General features: G+C 40.1%; 1 protein-coding gene across 1 annotated transcript in view; it reads right to left on the minus strand.

Annotated features, from left to right (window-relative positions):
- The window catches only part of LOC126088260 (spatacsin), a 388,646-nt gene that overhangs the window by 199,837 nt on the left and 175,393 nt on the right, over window positions 1-13,416 (minus strand). The window contains exon 17 of the mRNA XM_049906389.1: window positions 12,798-12,965. Within this exon, the coding sequence (XP_049762346.1) occupies window positions 12,798-12,965 (168 nt within the window). The remainder of the gene's footprint in view (window positions 1-12,797; window positions 12,966-13,416) is intronic.

The following is a 13,416-nucleotide window of genomic DNA, read 5'->3' on the forward strand; positions in this document are numbered from 1 at the left end:
TTATATAATGGTAAGACAGAGATTTAGGAACCAGATTTTAAACTGTAAGACATTTCCAGGGGCAGATGTGGACTCTAACCACAATCTATTGGTTATGAACAGTAAATTAAAACTGAAGAAACTGCAAAAAGACGGCAATTTAAGGAGATGGGACCTGGATAAACTGAAAGAACCAGAGGTTGTACAGAGTTTCAGGGAGAGCATAAGGGAACAATTGACAGGAATGGGGGAAAGAAATACAGTAGAAGAAGAATGGGTAGTTCTGAGGGATGAAGTAATGAAGGCAACAGAGGTTCAAGTAGGTAAAAAGATGAGGGCTAGTAGAAATCCTTGGGTAACAGAAGAAATATTGAATTTAATTTATGAAAGGAGAAAATATAAAAACGCAGTAAATGAAGCAGGCAAAAGGGAATACAAACGTCTCAAAAATGAGATCGACAGGAAGTGCAAAATGGCTAAGCAGGGATGGCTAGAGGACAATTGTAAGGATGTAGAAGCTTATCTCACTAGGGGTAAGATAGATACTGCCTACAGGAAAATTAAAGAGACCTTTGGAGAAAAGAGAGCCACTTGTGTGAATATCAAGAGCTCAGATGGAAACCCAGTTCTAAGCAAAGAAGGGAAAGCAGAAAGCTGGAAGGAGTATATGAGGGTCTATACAAGGGCAATGTACTTGAGGACAATATTATGGAAATGGAAGAGGATGTAGATGAAGATGAAATGGGAGATACGATACTGCATGAAGAGTTTGACAGAGCACAGAAAGACCTGAGTCGAAACAAGGCCCCGGGAGTAGACAACATTCCATTGGAACTACTGACGGCCTTGGGAGGGCCAGTCCTTACAAAACTCTACCATCTGGTGAGGAAGATGAATGAGACAGGCGAAATACCCTCAGACTTCAAGAAGAATATAATAATTCCAATCCCAAAGAAAGCAGGTGTCGACAGATGTGAAAATTACCGAACTATCAGTTTAATAAGTCACAGCTGCAAAATACTAATGCAAATTCTTTACAGATGAATGGAAAAACTGGTAGAAGCCGACCTCGGCGAAGATCAGTTTGGATTCCGCAGAAAAGTTGGAACATGTGAGGCAATACTGACACTATGACTTATCTTAGAAAATAGATTAAGGAAAGGCAAACCTATATTCCTAGCATTTGTGGACTTAGAGAAAGCTTTTGACAATGTTGACTGGAATACTCTCTTTCAAATTCTAAAGGTGGCAGGGGTAAAATACAGGGAGCGAAAGGCTATTTACAATTTGTACAGAAACAAGATGGCAGTTATAAGAGTCGAGGGGCACGAAAGGGAAGCAGTGGTTGGGAAGGGAGTGAGACAGGGTTGTAGCCTCTCCCCAATGTTATTCAATCTGTATATTGAGCAAGCAGTAAAGAAAACAAAAGAAAAATTCGGAATAGGTATTAAAGTCCATGGAGAAGAAATAAAAACTTTGAGGTTCGCCGACGACATTGTAATTCTGTCAGAGACAGCAAAGGACTTGGAAGAGCAGTTGAACGGAATGGACAGTGTCTTGAAAGGAGGACATAAGATGAACATCGACAAAAAACAAAACGAGGATAATGGAATGTAGTTGAATGAAGTCCGGTGATGCTGAGGGAATTAGATTAGGAAATGAGACACTTAAAGTAGTAAAGGAGTTTTGCTATTTGCGGAGTAAAATAACTGATGATGGTTGAAGTAGAGAGGATATAAAATGTAGACTGGCAATGGCAAGCAAAGCGTTGCTGAAGAAGAGAAATTTGTTAACATCGAGTATAGATTTAAGTGTCAGGAAGTCGTTTCTGAAAGTATTTGTATGGAGTGTAGCCATGTACGGAAGTGAAGCATGGACGATAAATAGTTTGGACAAGAAGAGAATAGAAGCTTTCGAAATGTGGTGCTACAGAAGAATGCTGAAGATTAGATGGGTAGATCTCATAACTAATGAGTAGGTATTGAATAGATTTGGGGAGAAGAGGAGTTTGTGGCACAACTTGACAAGAAGAAGGGACCGGTTGGTAGGACATGTTCTGAGGCATCAAGGGATCACAAATTTAGCATTGGAGGGCAGCGTGGAGGGTAAAAATCGTAGAGGGAGACCAAGAGATGAATACACTAAGCAGATTCAGAAAGATGTAGGTTGCAGTAAGTACTGGAAGATGAAGAAGCTTGCACAGGATAGAGTAGCACGGAGAGCTGCATCAAACCAGTCTCATGACTGAAGACAACAACAACAACAACAACAACAACAACAACACAAGATGGACTAACTTGGAGGGCTGCATCAAACCACTGTTGTGACTGAAGACCAACACCACTACCATAACAAAAACAATAGCTACCCTGAGAAACATAGTGAAACAGCTGCAAATACTTCAGTGGAATCTACAGGGTGATTCAACTAAGTTGTTCACATCAAATATTTCTGGAACCATTTGAGATATTGTAATTCTGTTTTCATCCAGCTGAATTGTGAGACAGTCCTCACCAAATAACATATTATTTCGGGCAGTTATTTCCATAAAACATCAATGAGTTATGCATACGGAGTGATTTTAAATGGAACAACTACAGAAAATTAATTGCAATTAAAGCAATGCCAGACTGAGTTTGATTGAAAGAAGTCTCGGGTAATTTAGTCAATCAACAAAAGCTTACAAAACATTCATTTGACAAAACTTTAATACTCCTTCTCAGTATGGAATCTGTGCCAGATAGGACTAAACAGAGGAAATAGAGAAAATCCAAAGAAGAGTAGCACATTTTGTTACAGTTTTATTTAGCAAACACAAAAGCAACACAGTGATGACCAACAAATTCCAGTGGCAGACACTGTAAGAGAGGCATTCTGCATCACAGTGTGGTTTAGTTTTAAAGTTCTGAGGTCATGCACTTCTAGACCAGTCAACAAGTATGTTGCTTCCTCCTAAGCATACCTCATGAAAACATCACAAAGATAAAACTAAAGACATTTGAGCCCACACAGAGGCTTTTTGGTAATTGTTCTTCCTGTGAACTATTTGCAACTGGAACAGGAAAAGAGGGAAAGTGACAGTGGCACAAAAAGTACCCTCCACCAAACACCACAAAGTGTCTTGTGGAGTATAGATACTGATATAGATGTAGTTGTAGATGTAGTCTGATTTCAAAATATGTGCATAAAAACCCTAGGTCAGGATCGTTAAAATTCATTTATACATTACTAGTTCAGCTCATTGATGAGCCATCTTCAGGTCTAAAATACAGAAAACTGCATAAAAGAGGTGAAGAATAGTATAATACACTTTATACCTAAACATTCATTTTATGATACAAACCAAAAAAATTATTACTTAATTCAGTGTGCATCAGCCACCAGGCATTACACCTCATCATAATTTGTTGAGCTGAATTGCTCTTGTTGTCATGCACACACTAAAAAATTTTATAGGTCATGGCAAAAATAAAAACGTATTAAGTACGTCTGGTAAATGGTATAAAGCTATAATCTTACCTAAAGCTGAGTGTCATATTTACATAATCTGCAATGCTTGCTACACGTTTTAACATAACAGATCACCTGTCTTCTGATTTGTCATGGAAAATAACAATGTAGTCTCATTTCATAGACCTACTAATTACCGAGATATGAGTGTCAACTTAGTTTTTTTGAATAGAATTATATTAACATCTGCTGCTTGAATCACAGCTCTAAAAGAAACGAATTCATTGGCATTTCACTCTTCAAAATCAGATTTCTAGTTTCGAAGTAATTACATTATTTAGAACTTACAACTCATCTGTTTCGAACATGAAACTCATTGCTGTCTTAAACAAAAGCTTATGAATTCATACCCAAATAAGGAAATATGTCACATTAAATATAGAGGAAGTAGAGTGTTGCAGTGCCATGATACCATTATAAAAGGTAGAGGGGGGAAATGCGGCTTCCATTCTTTCTGTGTCGTTTATGTGTGTCAAGTAGTAGTTACTTTGAAAACATAAATGCCTTTCACAAACCAAGAAAAATTAGATTGCTGCTCCTTTAAAGACTATCTATAAGGAATGCAAAGAAAGTAGTGGAGTTGTACATCAAATGTTTCTTGACAGACAGTACCCAACAAAAATGGCAATTCCATGAATTCCCAAAAAATTGTTATTGGAAGGGCATTGGGATACTACAAAGAGGGTATGGAACAAGCTAGCACTGAGCAGAGTGAATAAGTTACATATTTTGGCTGCTGCTGTTCGTAACCCTCCGGTTCAATCCAGAGAAATGGCAAGTGTGTCTCGAATAAGACAGATCAGCATTGTTCACATTTGATGCGTGAAGAGCTTCCATCTATATTGTGTGTCACCACACCAGCATATTGAGCAGCAGGACTGCAGACACACATGGAATCCTGTCATTCAGTTCTAATGTAAGATAATAACAAAAGGTTCCTGCTTCAAAGGATTATTTTTACAAATGAAGCTATCTCTACAAAGCATGGAATGCTGAATGTTAGAAATATGCATTATTTGGCTGCCGAGAATTCACATTGGTTGAGGTAGGATGAACATCAATGGCAATGGAGTATGAACATTTGGTGCAGGATTATTGGAGATACATGACTGGCCCTTGCTTTACCAAAGAGACTGTAACAGGCATAAGGCAGCACAATTATTTTCCAAAATGCTACCAGCTCTCTGAGAGGAAGGACCACTACAAATATGTAGATTTATGTGAAATGGCACAGTAGGTGCTTACATCACTTTGAGCTTATAGCTAGGAATGCGCTCATCCAGCTCTTTCATGGTCACTAGATAGGACATGAATGTATTATAAGTAGGCTTGCTCATTTGCACTGGACTGATTTTCTGAGGTAATCTCAAAGATGAAGTTTACACACAAGTTTCAATGACCCAAAAGCTTTTAGAAATTGTGCTATTCTAGTATGTGCAATGATACTGATGGAACCTCTCCAATCTGTCCAGATGTCCTTGCACTACTGACTGCGGTAGACAGTAGACAGCATATTGCAGTAGACAGTGGAAATTTGGAACACTTCATGACATAAATGAAATTCTGAGGGAGTGTTCACGAACACCGTCTTTCAGTTATTTCATTTCTGTTGCTGTTGCTTATGTAATTTTGCAACTATGTATTACTTCAATAGTAAAATAATGACATGAAGTTATTATTTAACATTCTTTATGCCTGAAGTTCAGTTTTACAAATCCATTCAGTTGTCGGCGTACTATTTTCTTTCAAGATTATGGCAACAACAAGAACAGAACTGTTACAATAGTTAATTATCCTTAGATGCCACATTCTTTGCCTTTCAGTAGGTGTGAACATCCAACACACACAGCCAAATGCAACTAGTGCTAGTTTAATTAAAAACTTTTCTCCACTATATCACTTTTGTAAGCCGGCTCTCTTCGCTGTGTCAAACTGCAGTGCACCATGAGCCTGATGTGGCAGTTCCGTATAACAACATAAACAATAACATAAGACAGCAACTGATTTCATATTCAAAATGTATAAATCCTAAGTTCTAAATATAATTTCTCTGGAACTACTAACTGGGTTATGGAGCATGAAATGCTGTTCAATTTTCTCCTTTTTAACTACAATACTAGCAGCAGAAATGACTAAAGATACATTTTAAAAAGTAACTTTCATACCTGTAGCCTTGTAATTAACATAGCAATGAAAAGGGACAATATGCCAATTACTGAAGACTTTTTCACAATTTGTTTGGATGAAAACAGAAATGCAATACCTTAAACAATCAGGCAATACCTCAAGTGATCAGCTTAGCTGAAACACCCTGTATATAACAACCAAATCACAATGTAATAAAACACATGTTCTTGAATGACATTGAGGGCACAGAATAAGGTATATTACATACTTTGCATCATTCTCCCACTCCCGTTCTGGTCATAAATGTTAGTTGCCACACACCAGAAGTCTTTGGGCCAGTGCCTGTGCTTGTTGAGCTCATTTCCACTAACTCTGTCTTTGAACAATACAGTCTGCAAAGCTATATGACATATGTATGAGATGGCTACGCACAGTACATTGCAAGGCACCCAATCAGAAATGAAAGTTTCGTCTGTCAGCATATAGCATACTGAAATAAGGATTTTATAGTTAGAAGCAGGGAAGGACTTCGTGTAAACAAATTATATGGCTGCAGAAGCCTGTGATAAAAAAGTTCCATTCTTTTGCCTTTCCATATTTCATACATTTTTGGTTATATTTTAAGGCATATTGCAACACTTACTGCTGATCTCTTGTTACAACAGTCTTTTAAATTTAATTACATGAACACCCTTACCTGAACATTCAAGTACTCATTAATAGTATATGTTAGTTTTAACCTTGGTACAAAATTTGAAATATAAATTGCACAGCCAACACTGAGAAACAACCCAGCACAGACAGTATATGGTCAGCAGCTGTTCTGTCACATACTTATACACTGTTAGTAGAAGAGAGGAAACGGGGAGTGGCCCATAAGCAGCCAGATCTAAATATGTCACACAGGTGTTTGTGGCACTTGACATCCTCCAACATGAGGTGTGTTCAAAAAGTAATGACCCTTCTTCTTTCCTATGAAAACCAGTGAACCACAGGAGACTTTCTTCATTGGAGATGTGGTGGAGACATTCACACCCAGTCATGAATTTTTTCCTACCGACAGACAGTTTCTGTCACTGGTAGTTAGCGTATGAGTCAGGACATGTAAAGAGTCTGGTTGTAAAACGATGGAATGAACTGAGCACTAAAATTTTGCCAAAAGCATGGTGATACCCAAGTGAAAACCATTTGCAAGATTCAGACCCTCAACAAGCCAAAATGACAATGTAATTGTGCAAGTGCAGACTTTGGTCATGAAAGACCATCACACTATGAGAACATGCAAATGAGATAGGGGTAAGCATGAATTGGTACATTTAATTTTGACTGATGATTTGTGCTGAGGAGAATGTCCGATAAATTTGTACCAAAACTGTTGACAATAGAGCAGAAGCAACACCACCTGGAAATCATACAGAACATGCTTGACAATGTCAACGGCAATACCAACTTTCTGAACACCTTGGTAGCAGGTTATGAGATATCAGTTTATGGGCACGATCCAGAAACAAAGATGCAGTCATCACAGTGGAAACATCTGATATTCTTGAGGCCAAAAGAAGCATGTCAAGTCCGTGGCAATGTCAAGGTCACATTGATCATTTTCTTTGATTCTCATGGGTTGGTGCAGCATGAGTATGCAACACAAGGCCAAACAATCACAAAGAAATACTGCCAGCAGGTCCTTAGTCATTTTCATGATGTAGTGCAGTGCAAATAATTGGATCCTTGGCAGCAAAAACTTGGCAGCTTCATCCTTATAACATTTCCACCAATTCTGCACATCTGATTCAGACTTTTCTCACCAAACATTACATTTCTGTGGTTCATTAGATTCCCTACAACCAGGCATGGCTCTACATGGCTTTGGTTATTTTTCAAGCTAACAGTGCCGCTGAGAGTTACACAATTTGAATCAAGGGGAGACTTCATGACAAATGTGACAATCCAGCTGATCCTAATTCCAAAAGAAATGTTCCAGAATTTTTCCAACAATGGCAAGAGTGTTGGGAGAAGAAAGTGCATTCCCAAGAAGACTACTTTGAAGGGGACGAAAGTTCCGTACTTCCAAACCAATAAATGTTTTTCTGCCAACCTAAAATATTATTTTTTTGAACACACAATGTATATCTGCTTTCATTTAGGAGCCAAAATTGAGCTAGTTTTCTCTTCTAACCACTGCAAAATTTCTGCATTCTTTGTTCTTAGAGAGATTACTGGCATTATCCATGTTGGTCTAGCAATAATCCTGTAAATCTCATCATAAATCCTATATACCTTGGCCCATCATTGAACAAGCTTCCTGATGCCATCATAAAAGAAGGTTCTCGGCTGAGCTGCGAGCCAGGAATGCACTGCTTTTTTCACTGCTTCGTCCAAGGCAAATCGACAGCCCCTTAATACCTGTTTGGATGGACCAAACAAGTGATAGTCAGAAGGGGCAAGATCGGGACTATATGGAGGATGATCCAGTACTTCAAATTTGAGTTTCTGGAGTGTTTCAGCAGTGTGGGAAGCAGTATGCCGACAGACATTGTCGTGCAACAACACAACACCTTTTGACAGCAATCTTCGGTGTTTGCTTCGAACTGCAGGCTTTAGCCTGGCAGTAAGCATCTCACTGTAATGTACACTGTTTATTGTTGTGCCCCTTTCCCCATAATGTTCCAGTACTGGACATCCCAAAAAACCATAAGCATCCGTTTTCCTGCAGACAGTTGAGTCTTGAACTTTTTCTTGCATGGAAAATTTGGATGTTTCCATTCCATACTCTGCCGTTTACTCTCTGGCTCATAATGAAGGATCCAAGTTTCGTCACCAGTAATGATCCTGTCAAAGAAGTTGTCCCCTTCATTTCCATAGCAATCCAAATTTTTTTTGTAGATGTCCAAGCACGTTTGTTTATGGAACTGTGCGAGTTGTTTTGGGACCCATCTTGCACAGACTTTATGAAACCCAAGTCTGTTGTGGATGATTTCATAGGCAGAACTGTGACTAATTTGCGAACGATGTGCCACTTCATCAATAGTTAATTGTCTGTCTAAGAGAATCATTTCAAGTGAATGCTCAATGGTTTCTTCATTTGTGGAGGTAAATGGTCGTTCGGCTCCTTCATCGTGCGTAACATTTGTGTAAGCATTTCGTAATTTTTCAATCCATTTGTATACACACTATTGTGGCAAAACACTGTCCCCGTACTGTTCCGAAAGTCTTCGATGAATTTCAGCCCCTGATACACCTTCCAACCACAAAAAAGGAACAAATCAATGGACATTGCTCTTCTTTGGTGCAAATAGACAGTGAAGCAGCCATGATTAACAGCACAGCAGAATAACGAAACTAGCAGCTTGAAAATTGCAAAGATATAACAGCAAATAAACAAAACATGCGCCATCAACGTAAAATGACAGTGCTACCAAAATAAACAAAAACATAATTAAATTGTGGATAATAATTGACTTACCCTCGTATATGTTAACTCTGCACGTGTGATAAAGGCTTAGTCTGATGATGATGATGATGATGATGATGATGATGCGTGACATATAACAGATCTATGTCCTTTGACAATTTGCACTTTCAAACCACCATTGTTCTTTGAATCCTGGCATATGTGCTTCCTGGTATGATTCTCGTTGTGTCAGGTCTTATTGAGATAAATAGCATGGTGATGACATTTTTTCCAGATGTTGAGCATTTTTCTTAGCAAGCTGCCCTAGCTGCTACAATATTGGATATATTCATCAGATTGCATCTTACACCACTGAATTTTCTGTAAGTGAATCACAAAGTTTTCAGAATAATGCCAATTACATGGCAGCTTTCAGTTAAATCTATTGTGTATGAGATCTGCCATCTCTTGCTGCATAGGATACTTGCTGTGATCTTAACATTTCAATATAGTGGAGTGAACAACACTTTTTTAGAAGCCATCTAAATCAGTGACAGTTCTTCCAATAATATCTGTCTTCTGAGACTGAAATTTCAATTATTGTTCACAGATTTCCATTATCTGTGCTACTGTACATATTCACTGCTCTGTTGTAGCATGCAGTGCAGGCAAGTTTTTCTCTCTTCTTCTTGCATATGACTGCCTTTGTTTGACTGTGTGTCTTATAAATGAGTCTGAATATAATATAAGGAAGTGTGGTTACAAGGATGGTTTCCGGGGGTAACAGATTGGGTAAGGATTCCAGGCGTTCGAGAAAGTGGTTGGTGTCTTTGATGAAGGATGGGAGACTGCATGTAATGGGTTCCTTATACACAAATATTCCGCACGTCCAGGGCCTCGCTGCGATGGAGCACTTCCTTTCACGCCGACCACCTGCCACCCTACCTAAAACCTCTTTCCTCATTGCCTTACCGAGCGGGGTGGCGCAGTGGTTAGATACTAGACTCGCATTCGGGAGGACGACGGTTCAATCCCGCGTCCGGCCATCCTGATTTAGGTTTTCCGTGATTTCCCTAAATCACTCCAGGCAAATGCCGGGATGGTTCCTCTGAAAGGGCACGGCCGACTTCCTTCCCCATCCTTCCCTAATCTGATGAGACCGATGACCACGCTGTCTGGTCTCCTTCCCCAAACCAACCAACCAACCTCATTACCTTAGCCAGCTTCATCCTGACCCACAACTTCTTCACTTTTGAAGGCCAGACATATCAACAATTAAAGGGAACAGCCATGGGTACCAGGATGGCCCCCTCGTACGCCAACCTATTCATGGGTCGCTTAGAGGAAGCCTTCTTGGTTACCCAGGCCTGCCAACCCAAAGTTTGGTACAGATTTATTGATGACATCTTCATGATCTGGACTCACAGTGAAGAAGAACTCCAGAATTTCCTCTCCAACCTCAACTCCTTTGGTTCCATCAGATTCACCTGGTCCTACTCCAAATCCCATGCCACTTTCCTTGACGTTGACCTCCATCTGTCCAATGGCCAGCTTCACATGTCCGTCCACATCAAACCCACCAACAAGCAACAGTACCTCCATTATGACAGCTGCCACCCATTCCACATCAAACGGTCCCTTCCCTACAGCCTAGGTCTTTGTGGCAAACGAATCTGCTCCAGTCCGGAATCCCTGAACCATTACACCAACAACCTGATAACAGCTTTCGCATCCCGCAACTACCCTCCCGACCTGGTACAGAAGCAAATAACCAGAGCCACTTCCTCACCCCCTCAAACCCAGAACCTCCCACAGAAGAACCATAAAAGTGCCCCACTTGTGATAGGATACTTTCCAGGACTGGATCAGATTCTGAATGTGGCTCTCCAGCAGGGATACGACTTCCTCAAATCCTGCCCTGAAATGAGATCCATCCTTCAAGAAATCCTCCCCACTCCACCAAGAGTGTCTTTCCGCCGTCCACCTAACCTTCGTAACCTCTTAGTTCATCCCTATGAAATCCCCAAACCACCTTCCCTACCCTCTGGCTCCTACCCCTGTAACCGCCCTCGGTGTAAAACCTGTCCCATGCACCCTCCCACCACCACTTACTCCAGTCCTGTAACCCGGAAGGTGTACACGAGCAAAGGCAGAGCCACGTGTGAAAGCACCCACGTGATTTACCAACTGACCTGCCTACACTGTGATGCATTCTATGTGGGAATGACCAGCAACAAACTGTCCATTCGCATGAATAGACACAGGCAGACAGTGTTTGTTGGTAATGAGGATCACCCTGTGGCTAAACATGCCTTGGTGCACGGCCAGTACATCTTGGCACAGTGTTACGCCGTCTGGGTTATCTGGATACTTCCCACTAACACCAACCTATCCGAACTCCGGAGATGGGAACTTGCCCTTCAATATATCCTCTCTTCCCGTTATCCACCAGGCCTCAATCTCTGCTAATTTCAAGTTGCCGCCACTCATACCTCACCTGTCATTCAACAACATCTTTGCCTCTGCACTTCCGCCTCGACTGACATCTCTGCCCAAACTCTTTGCCTTTTAATATGTCTGCTTGTGTCTGTATATGTGTGGATGGATATGTGTGTGTGTGCACGAGTGTATACCCGTCCTTTTTTCCCCCTAAGGTAAGTCTTTCCGCTCCCAGGATTGGAATGACTCCTTACCCTCTCCCTTAAAACCCACATCCTTTCGTCTTTCCCTCTCCTTCCCTCTTTCCTGACGAAGCAGCCGTTGGTTGCGAAAGCTAGAATTTTGTGTGTGTGTTTGTGTGTCTGTCGACCTGCCAGCGCTTTTGTTTGGCAGTCTCATCATCTTTGTTTTTAGTTATAAATGAGTCTTTTTGACTCACAAACAATAACAGGAATCCCTTAATACAATTCAGTCAACAGTTGCACAGCTATGTCTATCTCACTTTAACAGTTTCAACAGATTCCTCTGTCATTTTAAGATGCTCAGTATTGGTGGTTTAACAATATCTTCTTCACAGAAGCATAATGCCATGACATGTGCAAAAATGTACATAATCTATGATTTTCCATCCTTTGCAATGACAAATGCAGAAAATATGAGTCCTAGAAAAAATAAATAACAATTTTTTGTTAGAAATTTACATGTAGATTAATTTTGTTTTGTACTGGGAAACATTTTTGCTAGAATCCACAGTTTCGTGGTATCTGAGAAACACATAAAGAAGTGACCTTCACATGCTGCCCCCCCCCCTCACCCCCAAATGCAGAAAATATGAGTCCTAGAAAAAATAAATAACAATTTTTTGTTAGAAATTTACATGTAGATTAATTTTGTTTTGTACTGGGAAACATTTTTGCTAGAATCCACAGTTTCGTGGTATCTGAGAAACACATAAAGAAGTGACCTTCACATGCTGCCCCCCCCCTCAACCCCCCCCCCCCCACCACCCCCCACCCCTTTCCCCTACCCAGGAATTTTAGTGTGTTGGTCAGGACACTCCCTCCTCGCATTGTGAAAAAAAATTATGACTATATTATTTTTTCACATATCAACCTCTTTGTCTTCGCTGGTTGGACTAATTGTCTACATGTTGCCATATTTTTCACTGAGAAAGGTCATTACAATTGCCAAACTCACTTGTCCCATAACATACTGAGAGGTTGCAGTTATGAGGCCTGTGACACACACAAGTGACTAAACTAAACTAAGAGCTCCCTCCAGTTAAACATATTTACTAGTAAAATGTTGCTCTGTAGTTGATATAAATAAAGAAAGATTAATACTAACTTACCTGTCCCTTTTTAAATCCAATCTTAGAGTAATATTGCTTTCTTGAATCTTGAGTCAATTTCCTTGCTGTTATGCTTTCTTGTGACCTGGTTGTGATGTTGCTTTCCACTGCATGAACTAAATGTTCTTGCAGTGTCTTGGATTTAAAGCTTTTTGTCAGTTCCAGCACCTTCACAAACACACAAAAATGTATAAAGAACAGAAAATAAAAAGATCAGCTTCTAGATAACTCAGGATAACACAAGGGCTGGATAAAATTTAATGAGACATACTATTTTTCCCTGATATGACTGTATTGACAGAGGTACTTATAGTTACACTTCTACAATATAATCACCGCCATTATTTATGACCTTTTGTTAAATGTCTGGAAGACATTGTCTACCATCTGTGCTTCTATTACTGCTGATGTCCTGTGCTGACCACCATATAGCATACATAGATAATGTCACCTCTTGTGTTGTACCAGATCTCTCGAAATTGTTCTTTCACTTTGGCAGAAAGATCACATTCCCAGAGGTTCATGTTGGATGAGTATGGTGGACGTTCCAGACTCTGCGACTGCCAGCAGCGCAAGAGGTCCTGGACAGCAACATCAGTGACATCGTGCATTGTCAAGC

Source organism: Schistocerca cancellata, chromosome 6 (genome assembly GCF_023864275.1).
Source record: "Schistocerca cancellata isolate TAMUIC-IGC-003103 chromosome 6, iqSchCanc2.1, whole genome shotgun sequence".
In the NCBI taxonomy this organism is placed as follows: domain Eukaryota; kingdom Metazoa; phylum Arthropoda; class Insecta; order Orthoptera; family Acrididae; genus Schistocerca; species Schistocerca cancellata.